This window comes from Theropithecus gelada, chromosome 15 (assembly GCF_003255815.1).
Source record: "Theropithecus gelada isolate Dixy chromosome 15, Tgel_1.0, whole genome shotgun sequence".
Lineage (NCBI taxonomy): Eukaryota > Metazoa > Chordata > Mammalia > Primates > Cercopithecidae > Theropithecus > Theropithecus gelada.
The window spans coordinates 1,361,912-1,380,144 of NC_037683.1; the positions used below are offsets into that span (position 1 = coordinate 1,361,912).

The 18,233-nt window shown below is 64.0% G+C and overlaps 3 protein-coding genes across 12 annotated transcripts in view; 1 reads left to right on the plus strand and 2 right to left on the minus strand.

Annotated features, from left to right (window-relative positions):
• Window positions 1-497: 497 nt before the first annotated feature.
• On the plus strand, window positions 498-4,849 carry EDF1 (endothelial differentiation related factor 1). Of its 6 annotated transcripts, none has more exons than XM_025360289.1 (5): window positions 498-650; window positions 3,112-3,163; window positions 3,519-3,679; window positions 3,967-4,060; window positions 4,467-4,849. In XM_025360289.1, the coding sequence occupies exons 1-5, from the start codon at window positions 573-575 to the stop codon at window positions 4,505-4,507; spliced, it is 426 nt and encodes a 141-aa protein (XP_025216074.1). In that variant the 5' UTR covers window positions 498-572; the 3' UTR covers window positions 4,508-4,849. The 6 variants fall into 6 exon arrangements, with proteins under 6 accessions (XP_025216074.1, XP_025216075.1, XP_025216076.1 ...); XM_025360290.1 differs by having other exon boundaries at window positions 3,519-3,625; window positions 4,618-4,849; XM_025360291.1 differs by having other exon boundaries at window positions 3,519-3,616; window positions 4,618-4,849.
• Window positions 4,850-6,123: 1,274 nt separating this feature from the next.
• MAMDC4 (MAM domain containing 4) lies at window positions 6,124-14,516 on the minus strand. Its single transcript, XM_025360109.1, has 27 exons — window positions 14,422-14,516; window positions 13,635-13,742; window positions 13,386-13,559; window positions 13,174-13,299; window positions 12,945-13,075; window positions 12,776-12,860; window positions 12,546-12,671; window positions 12,205-12,342; window positions 12,031-12,119; window positions 11,779-11,952; window positions 11,551-11,635; window positions 11,271-11,459; window positions 11,051-11,167; window positions 10,755-10,886; window positions 10,078-10,194; window positions 9,863-9,997; window positions 9,608-9,741; window positions 9,320-9,539; window positions 9,110-9,247; window positions 8,810-8,928; window positions 8,636-8,726; window positions 8,371-8,517; window positions 8,056-8,190; window positions 7,778-7,905; window positions 7,591-7,699; window positions 6,815-6,993; window positions 6,124-6,359 (listed from the first exon to the last, which is right to left on the minus strand). Exons 1-27 carry the CDS (start codon window positions 14,465-14,467, stop codon window positions 6,318-6,320), a joined length of 3,414 nt encoding a protein of 1,137 aa, XP_025215894.1. The 5' UTR covers window positions 14,468-14,516; the 3' UTR covers window positions 6,124-6,317.
• A 1,273-nt stretch (window positions 14,517-15,789) lies between these two features.
• PHPT1 (phosphohistidine phosphatase 1) overlaps window positions 15,790-18,233 on the minus strand; it is a 3,788-nt gene continuing 1,344 nt past the window's right edge. Inside the window, exons 2-5 of one of the 5 annotated variants that reach the window (XM_025359718.1) lie at window positions 17,200-17,880; window positions 16,694-16,818; window positions 16,271-16,325; window positions 15,790-16,076 (exon numbers count right to left, since the gene is read on the minus strand). In XM_025359718.1, coding sequence (XP_025215503.1) covers window positions 16,042-16,076; window positions 16,271-16,325; window positions 16,694-16,818; window positions 17,200-17,359 — 375 coding nt within the window. In that variant the 5' untranslated portion in view covers window positions 17,360-17,880 and the 3' untranslated portion in view covers window positions 15,790-16,041. Of the gene's footprint in view, window positions 16,077-16,270; window positions 16,329-16,693; window positions 16,819-17,193; window positions 17,881-18,233 lie in introns of all 5 variants that reach the window. The other 4 variants (XM_025359717.1, XM_025359716.1, XM_025359715.1 and 1 more) reach the window with 4 other exon arrangements.

Genomic DNA, 18,233 nt, shown 5'->3' on the forward strand with positions numbered 1-18,233 from the left:
ACCTCAGGTGATCCTCCCGCCTCGGCCTCCCAAAGTGCTGGGATTGCAGGCGCGAACCACCGCGCCCGGCCTGCGTTCTTTATCTTAAAAAGAATCCCACCCCACGCTGCGTTTCGGGCCCCACAGCCCTGGTCCTCGAGCGCAGGTCCCAGCCGCGCAGGCGGCAAAACAAAGGGGGGAGGCCGCGGCGAGAGCGGAGACCCCGCGCCCCCTCCGCCCGCGTGGCCCGGCCGCGGTGCGGGGCCCGGGGAGGCGCAGCCGCCGCCCGCGTGTGCTGGGAGGCCGCGGGGCCCGGGTTCAGGGGTCCTCCCGACCTGCGCCCCCAGCGGCCGCCGCGCCTCGCCAGGCCAGGCCCCAACGTTGCCCTCCCCACGTCAGCCGCGCGCGGCCGCCGCGTCCCTCAGACGAGCCGAACGCCGAATGGCCCCGAGCACGGGAAGTGCCCGCCCCCCGCGTGCCGCCAGCCAATGGGACGCCGGAAGAGGGGAGGCGCCGAAGGGACGTCGCGTCGCCGCGCCGGGTCTCTAGCAGCTGCCGCTGAGCCGCCGGACTGACGCCCGCCTTCGCCCGCCATGGCCGAGAGCGACTGGGACACGGTGACGGTGCTGCGCAAGAAGGGCCCCACGGCCGCCCAGGCCAAGTCCAAGCAGGTGCTTTGCTGACGGAGGAACGGCCGGGCCGGGCGGGGCGGACGCTGGGCCGGGGCCACGGACCGTGGGGCAGGGGGCTCGGGGAAGGCCAGGCGGGGCCCGGGACGGGGCGCGGGGGACGGGGACAAGGCTCGGGTGCCGGGGGGACGATGGGGTTCGAGGGGCGGGGAGCATCGCAGTGGTAGGAGGACCGGGCCAGAACAGGGGTGGGAAGGTGGGGGGCGGACCCAGGTGGGGATAGACGGACCCAGGAGGTAGGGGGCGGGCGACTGCGGGAGGAGAGGAGCAGGGAACGGGACGGGGCAAGGGGCAGGCGATAGGACAGGGATCAGTGCCAGGGTGGGGCGGGAAGGGGATAGGGGCAGGGACTGTTGGTGGGGACAGGTGTGAGGACAGAGGCAGGAGGTGGGGACGGGGGCGGGGACAAGGCTGGGGCCTTGTGTGAGGATAGGGGTCAGAGGACCAGGGTGGGCACTGGGAACGGGGGGCAGGGATGGAGTTGGGGACAGGGCTTGGGAGGACAGGGACTAGAGTCGGGGACAGGGCTTAGGACAGGGGTGGGGACTGGGGCAAGCAGCAGGAACCAGCGATGAGGGTGGGGAATTGGGGTTGGGATAGGGCTGGGGGCCATTGGACAGCAGTTGAGGGCCTGGGGCGGGAGACCGGGTGACTGGGACAGAGGTTAGTGACCTGAGTGGGAGTTGGGGACAGAGGGTAGGCTCCTCCTTGAGCCTTTTCTCTTTGGGTGGGGCCTGCTTGGTTCTACTGGTCTCCGCTAGTCAGATACTGCCCAAGGAGCCTGCCTGGTCCATCACAGGCTGTAGGGAGTGCCTGCATCAGGGAACCCCATGAGCAGGTGGACCTCGCCTCCCCCTGTTGCACGGGTGGAAGATGGGCGTGTCCTGAGCAGTACTTGTGGAAGGAGATCACCAGTGTGGCTGATGTTTCCGAGGGTCAGTTGTGAGTCTGATGTAATAGGGAGGACAGTTTAGTCACCACCTCTGCCTCATTCGTGCTCTCAGGTGGCCTAGGGCTGAAGCCTTTGAGGCCAGTTGGGCCAGGATGTGCTGGGGCTCTGGTGACAGGAATTCATTGGTCTGCCCTGCCCTTGCTGGTTGTACGGTCAAAACCAAATTCATTCTCCTTTTCTTTTAAAGGAAACTTAATGGCCATAAGGTAGGAGTCACGGGGAATAATTGGGTGGCAGCATCTGTGAGTACATCACACTTAGGATGCTCCACAAGTCACTTCTCTGAAGTGGTAGAAATGTTAGCCAGGCACAGTGGCTGAAGCCTGTAATCCCAGCACTCTGGGAGTCCAAGGCGGGTGGATCATGAGGTCAGGAGTTCAAGACCAGCCTGGCCAAGATGGTGAAACCCTGTCTCTACTAAAAATACACAAAATTAGCCAAGCGTGGTGGCAGGTGCCTGTAATCCTAGCTACTGGGGAGGCTGAGGCAGGAAAATCGCTTCAACTCGGAGTGTGAAGGTTGCAATGAGCTGAGATCGTGCCACTGCATTTCAGCCTGGGCGACAGAGTGAGACTGTCTCAAAAAAAAAAAAGTCAAGAAATACATTATATTAATATTCAGCGACTGTAGATGAGATACCATCACTGTAATTGGTGATGTTTCTGGGGAGCCTGCAGGCTTCCATGAAATGTGTCATCTTTGTGTTACTAGGAGCCAGATTCAGGGAGGAAGGCCACATCAGGCCAGCATTTGGTGTTCCTTCCTACTTTTGCAGTAGAGTCCAGCAGAGAAGTAAATCTATGCTAAATATGATTTCTCAAAAAGAATCCACTAGCGCATACTAGCTATTCAGGAGGGAGGCTGAGCCCAGGAGTTCCAGACCAGCCTGGGCAACAGAGCAAGACCCCAACTCAAAAAAAAAAAAAAAAAATCCCTAGTGCATCTTTCTCAACAGCAAAGGAAGTGGTGTTCCCTTAGCAGTTTATTGTGAATTTCCTAGACATCTGATTGTAGAGGTTTTTATATAACGAGTTTGGGGTTTTGTTGTGTTTTGTTTTTTTAGACAGTGTCTCATTCTGTTGCCCAGGCTGGAGTGCAGTGGCATTATCATAGCCCACCACACCCTCAAACTCCTGGGCTCAAGTGATCCTCCTGCCCTAGCCTCCCTGTACAGGCATGCACTACAATGTCTGACAATTTTTTATCATTTTATTTTTTTGTAGAGACAGGATCTCGCTGTGTTGCCCAGGCTGGTCTCGAACTCGTGGCCTCAAGTGATTCTGCTACTTTGGTTTCCCAAAGTGCTGGGATTACAGATATGAGCCGCAGTACCTAGTTGAGCTTGGGTAATTGAACCCAGCACTGCATATCAGTCATTGGGCACCACTAGTCCTTAGCAGTGTGCTAACTGGCTAACAGCAGGCCTGAATTGGTGTGTGCTGGACACTGCCAAAGCTACTTTTGATCTACTGATGTTTTCTAATTTTCTAGGCTATCTTAGCGGCACAGAGACGAGGAGAAGATGTGGAGACTTCCAAGAAATGTAGGTCCTTGTGTTTCCACTTGCAAAATGAGGCTGTGCTGTGGGTCCATGTGCTGGTGGGTGTGGTGTGGACGGTGCCCACAGGGACGTTGTCAGCTGAGTGCCTGCCTGCATCGGTGCTGGCTGGAGCCCTGGGAGGCAGCCATCTTCCCAGAGCAGCTCTGGTCGGCATGAGTGCAAACTGAGAGAAAACTCTGGAAGTCCATGCCCTGAGGTGTGTGAACCTGGGACAGCCTGGGTTCCCATGTCCCCTTGGGCTCAGGCAGCCTCTGGGGTCTGGTTACCACTCTGAAATGGTTTTCCGTCAGGTTAATTCCAAACCCTCTCCTCTGCTTTTGCCTCACACCGATTCCAGGGGCTGCTGGCCAGAACAAACAACATTCTATCACCAAGAACACAGCCAAGCTGGACCGGGAAACGGAGGAGCTGCACCATGACAGGGTGACCCTGGAGGTGGGCAAGGTGATCCAGCAGGGTCGGCAGAGCAAGGGGCTTACACAGAAGGACCTGGCCACGGTGAGGCTGCGCCGGCTCTCACTTCTCCTGGGGTTGTGGGCTTGGGCGGGGGTGGCCGGAGTTCAGATAGCACGGGGAGGGCAGGCTCCACCCCCCTGGTGCCCTTGCAGGGAATGCCTGGGGAAGCCAGGTCAGCCCGGCTCTCACTGCCTCTTGCACAAAATGCAGCTGTGTGTGGGTGCGTACCCCAGGGGCCCCAGAAGCTGGTGTTCTCAGGCGACGCTCCGCGCCTGGTTTCGTAGCAGTGCTAGTGGAGCTGATGTGTATAAAGCACATGTTCTCTTTAGAAAATCAATGAGAAGCCACAGGTGATCGCGGACTATGAGAGCGGACGGGCCATACCCAATAACCAGGTGCTGGGCAAAATTGAGCGGGCCATTGGTGAGTGTCCCTCCACCTTCGCCGGGTCCGCTGGACAGGGAGGCCACCACTCCTGGCTGGGGTTGGTGAGAGTGGGACTCGGGAGACGAAGATGGCCCTGAGGGTCCCCTGTTGTCTGAATTCTGGAGCTTTGCTTCTCCAGGCAATAGAGACTGAGGGATGGTGGGGGCTCTGCAGGCCTCAGGAAACCCCCAAGAGCAGTGGAATCCCACTCCCTTCCCCTTGCCAGTTCCCGTCAGCCCGTGCTGTTGGCCATGGTTCTCTGAGCCTGAGCACAGCGGTCCAGGCCCCATCAGCATGGGGCCGGAAGCCAGTTCCGCAGAGGACTCCTGGCTCCAGTTCTTCCGGAGAAGGGTATTCATGCTCTGCTGTCTAAGATGATCAGACTCATCCTTTTCAAAATTAGATGTGAGGTCCAGGAGTGCCTGTGTGTTGAGAGCCCAGTGAGGAATGGGAGCGGCGTGGCCCCCCTTCCCTGGGAAGATGGTGAAGAGGGGCAGCGTGGGGGGCAGGAGGGAGCTGGCGCTGCAGTGGCCAGTGGCTGTGGCTCATTTCAGGCCTCAAGCTCCGGGGAAAGGACATTGGAAAGCCCATCGAGAAGGGGCCTAGGGCGAAATGAACACAAAGCCTCGAAATCAGTGCGCTCCAGCTGATCTCGTTCTGCCGGTTCCCCTTGGCCGCCAGCACCGCCGTGGGTCTCCTCACGGCCAAACGGAACAAGGGGTCCAGCTCGTGGGGGACCCTCCCCAGCCCATTCCTGCTGTCAAACAAACAAAACCTTGCAAAGCGTTGGGTTCTGCTGACTGTTTTTCTCCCTACGTCGCGTTCCTCAGATGAGGGTGCAGAACTCCACCTTCCTGTTCTGGGGGTGTCTGCCCAGTAGCAGTTGTGGCTCAGAGGCCTCAGGGAGCTCTGAGCACCACCTTATATAAGGGTGAGGGGTGGAGGCCAGAGGCGCGGAAGGAAGAGGAGCGGTGTCACTGGGAGCTGCTTTCTCTGATGTAGCTCTAAAGAGAAGCTGGGAAAATTTCCTGCCTTTGGCGCCGGGGCCAGATTATTCGGTCCTGCTCTCAGCTCCCAGGCCCCTAGTTGTGGGAAAGGCCGGTGAATTTTCATGACTGATGCCCGCGAGTGGGCTGCCAGGGGGCTCTGAAGGTCTCTCTGCAGGGCCATTTCCTTTCGCCCATCTGTGTGGACAGCGGGCACTGGTCAGCCCCACGGCACCTGAAGACAAGGGACGGTGCTAGCCATACCTGACCGCCACCCTCTGCTGGGACTTAGTCCCCAGGGCGGACAGGAGCCCAATGGCTGGCGAGGGTGCCGTGCTGTGCCCTCCAGCACCGCATGGCTCCTGGGGGCAGATGTGAGTTCATGAGGCAGGGTAGGGCTTTCCTATGGGCAAGAGGGGGCTTGGCTGCACAGGTCTGGGTATCGCCACCCTTCCAGGGGATAGCCACCCACAGCCAGGCCTCAGAGGCCACAAGACTGGGCCCTCACCATGGGGTTGTGCCCGAGTCACCCACGTGGAGGACCAGAGCTCTGGGAGCTGAGGTTAGTGACGTTGACCCTGCGTTAGGACGGGAGTCCTCTGCTTGTGCCCCAGGCCAGGTCACAGCTTCACAGGGTCACCCTCCTGCTCAGGCGCGGGAGCCAAAGGGAAGGGCTCAGCTGCAGCCCTGGGGCACCTGGTGACCTGGGCACTGTAACCCATAGTCCCTGGGGCAGCTCAGGCCTGTACCACAGAGAGTGGGCCCAGCTGAGGCACTTCTCCCCTCCGGGCCTGCCCCGTGCACCGTGTCCCCTAAGGGTCATCTCCTTTGCACGCTCCTGATGCTGTGGGTCAGTTTCACTGTTGTCCTCAATAGACACAGAGCTCCTGCCCTGGCCCTTGTCCTGGTGGGTCTGTGTCCTCGTGGAAGAGGGTCCCCTTGTCTCTGGTTCCTGAGCTGCATCCAGAAGCAAGCAGGCGCCCCTAGCATGTTCTCCTATCATGTCACTTAACACTGCAGCCCCCACCCTCACTGGCTGGTGAAGTGTGGACGCGCTGACTTCAGCCTGGGAGCTTGGGCCACCCTCATGGGCCAGGGTGTTTATTCACAGAGCAACAGTCAGCGCAGGGCAGGGAACGCCCAGGCCTCGGCATGTCCTGAGACCTGTAGCCTGTCCCAGCCTGGGCAGGGCAGGTGTCCGGTCCCCGGCTAGGGTCTGACCAAGTGCTGGATGTTACGTGAGGAAGCGGGGCCTTATCTGAGGTGGTCTACGGCTCGCTGGTGACAGATGCCGGGAGGGTGACACCATCCTAGGAGGAGGAAGAGGAGTTTCTTTTTTTCTTTCTTTCCCGAGACGGAGTTTCGCTCTTGTCACCCAAGATGGAGTGCAGTGGCATGATCTCAGCTCACTGACTGCAACCCCTGCCTCCCGAGTAGCCGGGATTACAGGCACCTGCCACCACACCCAGCTAATTTTTTGTATTTTTAGTAGAGAAGAGGTTTCACCATGTTGGGCAGGCTGGTCTCAGACTCCTGACCTCAGGAGATCCACCTGCCTCGACCTCCCAAAGTGCTGGGATTACAGGTGTGAGCCACCCCGGAAGGAGGAGGAGCTTTGACAGTGGTGGCTGGGAGAGGGAGGGCAAGGATGGGCCTTGTGCAGGTGGGGGCTCCTCCCTGGGGGGTTGTGTCCTGCCAGTGCCTACCCTCCAGGGTCACAGCTGAGCACAGAGGCTCCTGCCCACCCATCCCTGGGGGCTCCTACCGCATTGAAAAGGATGTTGTCAAAGCCGGGGGCTGTGGCCTCTGTGTTGCTCTGGAAGGGGCAGCTCCCCCTCTTCTGTAGGCAGCGCCGTCCCCCAAGTCCCAGCAGCACCAGGAGCATGAGCAATAGGAGGGCACTGCCAACTGCAGTTGGCACAGACACGGGTGCGGCTGTGTCCCCTGTGGGCCATAGGGACACGTGAGCCCTCCAAAGCAGCCCCCAGTTCTGGTGTCTGGGTGTAGCGCCTACATCTGAGGCTGAGGAGGAAGCCTGGGGCTGCCTGGTCCCCTCAGCCTCTGCTGGCTCCTGGGGTTCACCCCTATTTCAAAGGCAGAGGGTATTTTTTCTGCCACCACAAGGAGGGGGCCTGGCAGGCAGGCAGCTGCTGTCTGCAGACTTGGTGGGGCTCATGGCCCCAGGTGAGATCCTTTCCCTCACCAAGTGAGAGCAGTCAGTGGTTGCCCTGACCCGGCTGGCAGCTTCTCCAGGATGGACCTTGCCCTGGGTGTGGGCACAGGGAGCACAGAGGCCACAGCCAGGCAGGGCAGGCCCCAGAGACTGCACCCCAGTGACAGCCCAGCTCGGGCAGTGGCCCCAGGGATGAGCGGGGCAGAGAGTGGGGAGGGCACAGGGTGTGGGCCTGGCAGCTCTCCTGTCCTGTCTGGATGCAGCATGCTCGCAGCTCCTGGGGCCACACGCTGGTAAGCCTGGCAAGCCCTGAGCCGGGCTGGCCCCCTGGGCCCTCTTCCGTGCCTCCACTGCAGCCCAGGGCTCACCTGGGCTGGGGGCAGGCTGCTGGCAACGCTGCCCGGCCAGATATTCCACGTCATCCAGGGCAATGGGCCCCAGGGCTGGCTGGCCACCCAGAGTGGCTTCAAACACAACCTGATGGGGAAGGAAAGGAGTCTGTGTGGGCCCTGGGTGGAGGAGGAGGCAGCTCCTGGCCCGGACAGCCGGCCTCACCTGGAACTCCTTGGTGCTGGCCACCTCCACCTGGGCCTCCAGCCACTGGTGCTGCCGGTGCCCGCCGGTGCCCCACACGGCCAGCTGGCCCTGGGCACTGCGCAGCAGCACTCTCAGCTCCCCCTTGTCTGAGAGCAGGGCCAGGGCGTGTCAGGCCTGGGGTCCCGGGACTCCTGCACACCTAACCAGGGGCGGGGTGGGAGGCCACCTCCCCACCTCTGCTCCTGGACCCCTGCTGCCTCCATTGCCCAGGCCCCCGTTGGCCCAGCCAGACTCACAGAAGTGCTCGGGAAAGCCCACGTAGTACCAGAAGCGGAGGCAGGAGGCCGGGGTGGCTGGCAGAGGCTCACTGCGCAGCCAGGCGGCCCGGCCCCCGGGGCCCAGCACGCCAGTTTCAAAGAAAGCAAAGTGGCCTGGGAACAAGAGGAGGTTGATGCCCAGCTGATGGGCAGAGCCAGCCCTCAGGGCCCTAGCAGAGGCTGGGTGGGCAGGGCCTCCTCTGGATGGGGCGTGTACTCGGTGGGCAGCAGGAGGCCAGGTGGCTGTGTGTGGCCTCTGGGTCGCCTCCCCACCTGGCTCCAGTGGGCATGTACCTGCCTTTGTGCCCAGGGTGTGGTCCACAGGGGGCTGGGGGTAACGAGAGGGGGTGGCTCCCCCGCCCCAGTCCCAGCTGTATCCGCCCAGGCTGGGCCAGGCCAGGTGGCTCCAGCCGCACAGGCCAGACTCAAAGTCACAGGAACCTGCAGGACATGGGTGGGTGAGTGGTGCTGCGGCCCAAGCCCTAGGCACCACCACCACCAGGGGAGAGGGCTAGGCAGGCGCCCCAGAGCAGGGCCGAGGCCACAGCAGGGTTCCCACCTGGCCGAGGGCAGGGCCCATCCTGGAGGAGCAGGTCATCCAGAGCCACGTAGGAGTGTGCCACGCCTGCGGCCACTGCCTCAAACACCACCTGGTGGGTGCAGGGCAGGGCAGCCTCAGTGGGTCCAGGCAGCCCTCAGGGGGAGGGGGAGGGGCACCCCACCGTGCACTCACCCTCCAGGCTTGCTCAGCCTGCACGTCCACGCTGCCTAGGCGCCAGGCCAGCCCACCGTGGGCACTGAGGCTGAGCACCTGGTGCTTCCCGCCCTTCTCCAGGTGGACCCGCAGGGTGCCTGCCAGCAGGGGCGGCCCCGGTCAGCAGTGTGGGGAGAGCGCCTGCAGGCCCCGGTCTGAGCTCCCAGGCTTCCGGCCTGGCGGGCGCAAGAGGCTCCCAGTGGCCTCAGCACAAGGCTGGTGGGGACACCAGGCCAAGCTTCCCTGAGCCCACTGGGGTGGGCTCCCTAAGCCCCTCACCTGGGTTATGGAGGCTCCCGTGGTACCAGAAGGTCAGGCAAGCAGGCTGGGCGGGGGGCCTATACTCCTTGGAGGTCAGGGAGGCCGTCTGGCCCCTGGGCAGTGCGTCTGGGCTGGTGTCCACCACCATGTAGTGCCCTGGAGGTGCCAGCATCAGCCTGCCAGCCCCTGGCCAGCCCCCCAATCCCTGCCCCTGCCAGGCCCCCATACCTTGGGCTGTCTCAGTGGTGTGGTCTGTTGGGGGGCCCCAGGCTGTGTGGCCCGAGGCATTGGCCTGGCGCCTCCAAAGACCCCGGCCTCCCGAGGAGAAGCCGCAGTCGGAATCCTCAAAGGAGCAGTGATGAGGGGCCCAGCAGGGGCCTGGCCGCACGGCCACGTCGTCTAGCGCCATGGTGCCGTGGTATCCGTCCCGGAGGCCCTCGAACAGCAGCTGGGGGTGGAGGGTGTCAGCTGGCGGGGGGTCCTGCCCTGTCCTCCCACCCGGGCGCCAGGCCTCACCTGGTACTGGGCACGGGAGCCAGGCTGGTGGGAAAGGGTGGCCCAGGCCTCATGCCAGCGGTTGCCCTGGGTGCCCGACCGTGACCACAGGTGTGTCTCCTCCCCTTCCCGTCTCATGGCCAGGCGCAGAGTCCCTGCAGGGAGGGAACCAGTCCATAACTGACCTCTCCCCTGTGCCTCGATGGGTGTCAGAGGGGGGCTCTGAACCTCCGGGGGCCTCCCCACAGGCCCTGCCCCACTCCCAGGTCCACTCACCAATCTGGGGTCCATGGAGGTAGTACCAGAAGCTTAGACACTCTGTGGGCGCTGCTGGCACCTGGGGCCTGGAGAGCAGGTGGGCGCTGTGGCCCCAGGCCAGGGGGTCTGTGGGGTCCAGGAGCACAAAGTGGCCTGTAGGGGGCATGGGGCTGAGCTGCAGAGATGTTCCACTCCTGTCTGAATGCCACCCCCGGTCTGAGCGCCCGTCCTACCTTGGCCTGTGGTGTGGTCGTGGTCAGGGCCACGGCTCTCCACCCAGCGCCAGTGTGTGTCTGAGAGGTGGCCTGGGTACCAGCTGCATGTGTCCCGCTCAAAGTTACAGGAGACCTCTGGGGGTGGGGCCAGGTGGGGTCACAGACCTTTCCCCCTCTCCCTCCAGAGCCCTGAGAAGGTGGAAGCTCCTGGGTCCCTGGAGGGGTGTGGGGGGAGCACCCAGGTGGGAATGAGGATGGGCAGCAGGAACCTCTGTCTCTCTCGGTGGTCACTGTGGGGCTACAGTCCCTCAGGGTCACGTTGTCCACCCCAGCTCCCTGCTGGTCAGGGCCGTCCAAGTCCACCAAACCGACAAACTCCAGCTTCATGGGGTAGGGGGATGAGGAGGATCATTAAGTCAGGGCCCGCTCCAGTGGAACCGCCACTCTGGGCTGCCCTCCTCACCTGGAAGGGCCGGCGGTGGGCCCCTAGAAGGACCTTGTCCACCTTCCAGCCACCTGCACTGCTGCTCAGGGCCTGCCATGCCAGCTCCCGGGAGCCGTTGTCTACCACAACTAGTGCCAGGAAACCTGGCCAGCGGGGTGGGGGGCGCTGTGGGTCACCCGACCCCAGATCCCTCCCACCGTGCAGGGAGCACCCAGGGGCTGGCCAGGGATCTTGTGGAGGGCAGCGGTACCTCGGGGCTGGCTCTGTAAATAGTAAGCCAAGTGGAGTTCACAGCTGGGGCCAGAAGGGCCAAGGAGGGGTGTAAGGACCCGGGCCTCAGTGCTCAGCTGCCCCCAGGCCCTCTGCAGAGACAGGAAGTGCCCTAGGGGAAGAGTAAGGTGCTCAAAGCCTCGTCCAGGGCCCCACTCTGTCCCTCAGGGATCCCCAATCCAGAGACCGTCTGTAGTGCAGAGATAGAGCAGAGACTCCTCCGAGGATGCTGCTCACACCCGGGTGGGGGCTTGAGCGTTGGGCCTTGGGCCTCACCAGCAGCAGCTGCACTGGACCCCTGGCTCTCCTGGGCTGAGAGACGCCGCCACTGCAGCCGCCCCACGCTGGTGTCCTCCCAGCCCCCGGCCTCGAGGGACTCAAAGTCTGTGGTGCCTGAAACAGCAATGTGCACTGAATGGCAGAGTCCTCAGCCCGCCCCGGCACCTACCCCCTTGGCTCCTCAGCAGGAGGTCTGCAGGAGGCTGAGCCCCTTTACCGCAGGCCTGCTCGTCCTCGCCCCCTGCGCACTGCTCCTCGAAGTCACACAGCTGTTCCGGGGGCACACACAGGTCCCCGCAGGCAAAATGCCCCTGCTTGCAGGAATCCTGGAACCGTGAGCTGGGCGGCAGGGGCTGGGGGGCTGGGGCCAAGGGCCCAGGAGGCAGTGGCTGCAGGGTGGACACCTCTGTGGGGGCAGAACTGGGTCAGGTGGCAGGAATGGGGAGTGCTGTGCCTCTCCAGGGCAAGGCAGGGTAGGGCAGATTCAGCAGGCTCACCCGGGACTGGTCTGCAGTGGTCAGACAGGATGAGGTCATCCAGACCCACGACGCCCCCCGGGCCTGTCTGCCCGGCCAGGAGGATCTGAGGGCAGAGGGGCTCAGGGGGTGCCCAGCCTATTTTCCCCCGGGGTCTGGTCCCTGTCCACCCGCAGCAGGTACCTTGTGGGTTCCCCTCCCCTGCCCCCAGCCTGGCTCCCCAGACCCCACCCTCTTGCTGTTCCCTACCTGGAAGGGGTGGGCGCTCTGGATGTCAACACGGTCTCGGACCCACGCAGTCCCCAGCTCCCCTCGGCGCCTCCGCAGCAGGACGGGAGCCTGGGGGGCACTGGACCCCAGAGTCTGCAGGAACAGCTGGAGGCAGCCAGCCTCAGAGCCATGCAGGTAGTGATAGAAGATCAGCTGTGGAACCAAGAGCTGGCTGGGGGCCCTGCACCTGGGCAGCCAGCACGGAGGCCCTGTGAGCCCCACCCATCTCACCGAGCAGTTGGAGGCGCCTGAGGCTTGGAATTCCGGGCTGGAGAGTATAGCAGGGGTGCCAGGCTCGGCCACAGAGACCAGGAAGGAGCCTACGGGAAAGGGCGGGAGTGGGCCACAGCCGCTGGGCTGTGGCCACATGGACGGGGCCTGGGCCGGGTCCCCTGTGGGCCTCACCCTGTGCACTGTTCCGGCTGTGGTCACGGCGTGGCCAGGAGGGGCGCTCAGGACCACCAGCGCTGTGGTTCCAGGACCAGCCTTCCGAGCGGTTCCATGGGCCCAGGCCTGTCTCAAAGTCGGTGGCTGTGTGGTGGCCTAGGGCGGGAGGTGGGGGTGTCAGGGCCACTAGGCAGTGCTTCCTGCAGCCGTATGGCCCCAGCTCCAGGATGGCCCTGGCAACCACACCCCCAGAAGGATCATCCCAAGGATCTAAGGTGCCCCCTCCCGGATGAGTGCGAGGGCCCCCACCAAGGTGTCCAGTGTCCCTGCCTCACTCTGGGCCCCCACCCTGGCCTCACCACAGGTGAGTGGGTCCTCATCAGACAGGTCCCCGCAGTTATCTTCCCCGTCGCACAGCTGCTGGGGCTCCACACAGACCTTGTTCTGGCAGTGGTGGTGTCCCAGGGGGCAGCTGGCCTGGGGGGCTGGGTAGGGCAGGGTTAACCCTTCACCGAGGCCCTGGGAGTGGGCAGGGGAGTGGGCAGGCGGGGCCCTCCCGGGGGTGGAACAGGAAGAGGCGGTGCCTTACTGGGCAGACCACAGTCCCAGAACTCTAGGTCATCTAGAGCCACAGCGCCCCCGTGGGTGGCATTTCGGGTGGCAGAGAAGGTCACCTGAAGAGAACAGGCCCTCAGGACCTAAGTCAGAGCCCAGACCCCCCCCCCAGGCTCCCACTCGTCCAGACCCTCCCAGCTCACTCGGAAGTCACCCCGGATGCGGCCTGTGGTCACTGCCAACTCCTGCCAGCCGAGGTCCCAGGACCCTGTGCTCTGCCACAGGGTCAGGGTCTCTGAGCCGTGGGTCACCTCCAGCCGCAGCTCAGCCACATCTGCAATGTCAGGGGTCCCAGGGCAGCTGCGGCCCTGCTTGTCCCCACCCGCCCTCCCCTTGGGCACCCCCCATGAGCCTTGGGGGTCCAGGGTGTACCTCCAGAGGCCGCATGGTACCAGAGCCTCAGCTTGCAGGAAGGGGCTGCCTCTCGCAGGGTTGGCGAGCGCAGGGCTGCGGTGGATGCCTCTTTCCCTCGGTGGGTTCCGACGGCCATGTACCAGCCTGGCCCAGGTGAGAGGTCAGGAGACAGGGCAGGGAGCAAGGAGGGTGTTGAGACAGGGGCGCGCAGAGACTCGCCCTGGCCTTACCCAGGTCGGTGCCCAGCGTGTGGTCTGAGTGAGGCCCAGGACCCTCCAGTGCAGCCCCCGCCCTGTCTCGGAGCCAGCTGTAGCCTGAGGTGCTAATGTCCCGCCAGCCGCAGGAGTCCTGCTCGAAGTCGCAGGCGAAGGGGGTGCCCAGGGCGGGTGAGGCCCCACGATAACCTGGGAGAGTGGGTGGTCAGGTGTGCGCCAGACCTGCTCACACTGGCCCTGCCCGCCCATCTGGCCTTGGCTTACCACATTGGGCCTCATCTGAGCAGTCCCTGCAGTCACACACAAAGTTGCACGCGGCCTGGCCAGGGCTCCTGCAGTGGCTGGGGACCCAGGCCCAGCCTGGGGATCTTGCTGCGGGGAGGGTGACAGCCAGGGGGCCTGGGTGCAGAGTGATCAGCCATCCCAGCCTAGGACTATTCAGCCTGCCTAGGACTATTCAGTTTTGGCACTGGACATCTTTTGTCCAGGGAAGCCTCTCAGACCAGGAGATGGGGCAGGGAGGGACCAGGACCCATCAGAGAACTCCCACCCGGCTCTGGACCAAGCAGAGCATGCTCCTGTTTCCACCCCTGAAGAGGCTGGGGAGGAGGGCCTGGGCCTGTGTGGGGATGAGCACCCTGCCATGGGCACCCCCAGAAAGGTAGCAGGAACCCAGTGTGCCCAGCAGTGAACTGGGCACTGGGAGGGTGACCCCCAATGGGAGGCATCAATGGGTGGCCCAGGGGCTTCCACAGGCTCCGCCCAGTTCAAGGGTGGCAGACAAAGGCTGACAGAGCTGGGGGGCACCTCCTGAGCCCTCTTGTCCCAGACTGGGAGGGGAGTCTTGTCTCTTCCTTTGCTTGGCAGGCCTGAGGACCCCATGGGCTGATTCCAGGTCACCCCCATTGCAGACCGGCCAAGGCAGTGCCTGGCAAACCACCTTCCCTTTGGGGCTCAGGCGTCAGCCCTGGTGCCCATCACTGCCACACAGATGGTAGGCTCAGAAGCCAGAGCCCCTCGTCCTGCTTCAGGAGTGAGACAAACGACTTACCCAGTAACAGGACCACGGCGGGCAGCAGGTGGCTGGGCAGAGGCATGGTTGGGCCAGAGGAAGCAGGGCCAGTGCGGCCACACAGGGTGCCTGGGAAGTTCTGTGCGGTTATGAGCCTGCACTGGCCCCACGCGCTGACTCTGCTGTTAAGTGGAGGGCCCCTCGGCCTGGCCCCACCCAGTGCTGACGGTGCCAAGCATAGGCCGGGAGAGCGGCCCCAGGAGGGGGCCTCTGACCCAGGGTCAGCTCCCACCTGCTCGGCTCCCTCAGACACAAGGTCAGGCCCTTCCACCCTGCCCTGCCCTGCCTGGTGGAGGGGAAGTTCCCACTGGAATGGGGAGGGACCCAGGCACCCCACTAGGACTCTGCTCGGCAGTGTGGGGTGGGCAGAGGCCGCCGTGGCCTCTCACTGTGCCTTTGGCACTAGCCTGGTGGTCAGGACTCAACCAGTCCAGTAGCTGCGGGAGTCCAGCATGTGCACCAGAGCCGGCCCCTGTGGTCGCAGCTGTGGGGCACCTGCCTCTGAAGGATCACCCCCTCATTCATTCACCCTGAGCATCCAGGTGCCATCTGGTGCCAGGCACAGGGTCCCTAGGAGCCCAGAAACTTCTGGTCCTCATGAAACAGACCCACACTTGGGGCAGGGCTCTTTGAGGCTGGGGAAGGAGTGTGGCATTTGGAGCCAGGCCGTTTGTGATTTCCCACGGTGTGACCTCGGAGCTTGTGTCACTGAGCCTTGGTGTCCCGGTCTGTAAAATGTGGTCACAACAGTGCCCGTCTGGAGAGGCTGGCCGGAGGACCAGTGAGCTGACAAAGGTGGGGATGCTCGGTGTACAACCAGCCCTGGCCCCCAGGGTGCCCCTGCACCACCCCACGGAGTGCCACTGTGTCTGGGGCTTCCCAGGGCAAGGCCTGAACCCATGCCGTGCCCACAGCCCTGCCGGGTGCAGGAGGGACCTGGGAGGGGCCCCCAGAGTCAATGTGAACCTGCAGGGTAGGTGCAGCTGTGGCACCTGACCCTGGATACTGGCAGGCCCCATGGGGCTAGTCATGGAAGGAGCCTGCAGGCCAAGCCTCAGGGCAGACAGGACACTGGGGAGCCCTGGGATGGGTTCACAGGAGGGAGCACTGGTGGGTGCCCCAGGTCTTGGCCAGCCCGAGGGATCAGGCCCTGACTCCAAGATGCCCTGGAGGACAGTGACCGTGGGAAGAGCAATCAGGCCATCACCAGGGCCCCCTTATCAGACCCCAAAGGGCTGAGTGTGCACGGCCACTCCCTGGGGCCACTCCTGTGCTCCCCCACCCACCTGCTTTAGTTAGGGTCAGGGGGGCCCTGGAGGTGGTGACGCACGGTGCGGAAGCCAAGGACAGAGTTCAGAGACTGGGAGGTGTGGCAACACGTTTAATTCTGTGGTCAAGCTAGCCTGTCTGCAAAGCCTGGCAGACGGCACGTCACCAGGGGCTGCCGCAGAAGCAGGCAGGGCTAGCCCCAAAAGGGGTGCAGGCAAAGGCGGGGGCTCCAACATGGCTGCTGGAGGTAGCAGGCCCCAGGCTGGGAGTGCTCAGTAGCCATCGTTAGCCCAGGTAACCTCGTAGTCGGGGTACTTGGCTTTGATTTTCTCAGTTGAAATGGCGTGCTGGGCAGGACCATAGGCCTGGAGAGAGAAGACGCCTGCTGGCACCACCTGGACCCTTCGACCCCGTGCCCTGGCTCTGGGCATCCAGCCACCAGCCACACCAGAAGCGAGTGTGGGAAAGGGACAGACAGTGCCTGGGGGTGCCAAACCCACCATCCCGACCGCCCTTGGGGGCTCCCCTGGGGAGAGGCGACCTCCACAGGCAAGCAAACCTTGAGGGTGGATCCTGGGGCTTGAGGCACCCAGAGGGACGCACGTGGCTCTCATCTGCTGGTGGTTTTTGTGAAGAGCACGGGCGGGGACTCTGAACTCCACCCAGGTACTGACTGCCTCTGGGGGCCCAGGGCGCAAAGTGCTGGAGGACAGCTAGAGCCCAGCAAGGCCTCCCGGGGCAGGGAGAGGGAACGGCAGGCCATGTCTGGGGGTCTCCCTCCCGCCCCTCAGGTCTGGCATGTGCTCCAGGGGGGAACGCAGGAACACAACTGGCCCTGGAAGGAGGGCTCTGCCGCCCACCCTGGGAGAACCCCGGGAAGCCTGCGTGCTCATCTGGGGCCACGGGTCAGGGCAGCAGACTCAGGTGGGCCTCGAAGCTGGAACCGGGGCCTCCAGCAGGGCGGGACGGGGCTGCGGCTCACCATGGAGTAGCCGTACACGTGAATCTTCTTGTCCTGGCTCTGGTGGGAGATGCGCCCGCCGCCCAGACACTCACAGTCACAGCCCTGCTTCTGCATGTCGCCCGACACTTTGTCGTAGATGTCCGCTGGGATGGGAGGGCGACCTCAGGACGTGCCCTGGCCGCCCTTGGAGGCCGCGGGAGGAACTCCCGGCCGAAGGGGTCTAAAATCCCAGCTCTGAACAGCCTCTTCCCCAGAGGAGACAAGCCCCTTGAGGCTGGGACAGGGATGAATGCGAGGAGGGTGGAACCGGGGCGAGCTCGGGGACTGGGAGACTGTCGTGAGGCGGGGGGTGTCAGGCCGGGTCACGCCTTTCCCGCCCAGGACCGGAGCCTGGCTCAAACCTAGCAGGGGCAGGGCTGGGAAAAGAACGCAGTCGGCGGCCCGCAGCACCCACCCCGGCCCGCCAAGCCCCGCCCCCGCCTCGCCAGCCCCGCCCCTCGCACGCCGGCAGGCCCCGCCCTCACCATGGTACTCGGCCCACTTGTAGCCGCGCACGATCTCCTTGCTCTCCGCAGCCGGAGCGCCGGAGCGCGGAGCCGAGTGGACTCGGATCAGCACATACTTGAAGACGCCGTCGGAGTCGATGTCCACATCAGGAATGTGAGCGAGGTCCGCCGCCGCCATGTTCTTCGTCCCGGAGGCCCCTCCTCCCACCCGACCCGGGGTCCGCTTGTACTGCGGAAGGCGGGCTCTGGGAAAGCGGCGACCAATCCCGTCGGGGAATGCTGCCCAAGACCCAGCGCCTCAGCCAATTGTACCGCCGACCGAGGCACGCGCTAACCAATCGCAATCCAGTTCCTTGCCGCCTTGCGGCCCTGTCAGCCCCACTAGCCCCACTTAAAGGAAACGTGGAACCGGGAATGGGGGTTGATTAAATCCAGCCAACGGAAAAGTTCCTCTCCAGCGGGGTCCGGTGGCACCCCTGGAGCGCGGCAGTTAGGCCCCTGCGAAGCTGGGGCAAGGAGGGAGGCCTGAGGGACGTCCCAGCCCTGATCTCCCGTCCCGCACGTAGTCCGAAGACCACCCTCCCCGTGGCCCCCACCGCCCGAAGGCCTCCCCCTCCCCACTCCACCGCCCGAAGGCTTCCTCCCCCCAGCCTCCACCGCCCGAAGGCCTCCTCCCCCCAGCCTCCACCGCCCGAAGGCCTCCTCCTTCCCCCTCCACCGCCCGAAGGCCTCCTCCCCCCAGCCTCCATCGCCCGAAGGCCTCCTCCCCCCAGCCTCCACCGCCCGAAGGCCTCCTCCCCCCAGCCTCCACCGCCCGAAGGCCTCCTCCTTCCCCCTCCACCGCCCGAAGGCCTCCTCCCCCCAGCCTCCATCGCCCGAAGGCCTCCTCCCCCCAGCCTCCACCGCCCGAAGGCCTCCTCCCCCCAGCCTCCACCGCCCGAAGGCCTCCTCCTTCCCCCTCCACCGCCCGAAGGCCTCCTCCCCCCAGCCTCCATCGCCCGAAGGCCTCCTCCCCCCAGCCTCCACCGCCCGAAGGCCTCCTCCCCCCAGCC

Excerpts from the sequence above, each read along its gene's own strand:
- EDF1 (XM_025360286.1), top strand. The coding sequence starts at position 573 with ATGGCCGAGAGCGACTGGGACACGGTGACGGTGCTGCGCAAGAAGGGC. Across the intron at positions 651-3,111 it reads CCCAGGCCAAGTCCAAGCAG|GCTATCTTAGCGGCACAGAG; the intron begins GTGCTTTGCTGA and ends CTAATTTTCTAG. Across the intron at positions 3,164-3,518 it reads TGTGGAGACTTCCAAGAAAT|GGGCTGCTGGCCAGAACAAA; the intron begins GTAGGTCCTTGT and ends CACCGATTCCAG.
- MAMDC4 (XM_025360109.1), bottom strand. The coding sequence starts at position 14,467 with ATGCCTCTGCCCAGCCACCTGCTGCCCGCCGTGGTCCTGTTACTGG. Across the intron at positions 13,076-13,173 it reads GTACCATGCGGCCTCTGGAG|ATGTGGCTGAGCTGCGGCTG; the intron begins GTACACCCTGGA and ends CTGACATTGCAG. Across the intron at positions 9,248-9,319 it reads CACCACTGAGACAGCCCAAG|GGCACTACATGGTGGTGGAC; the intron begins GTATGGGGGCCT and ends TGGCACCTCCAG.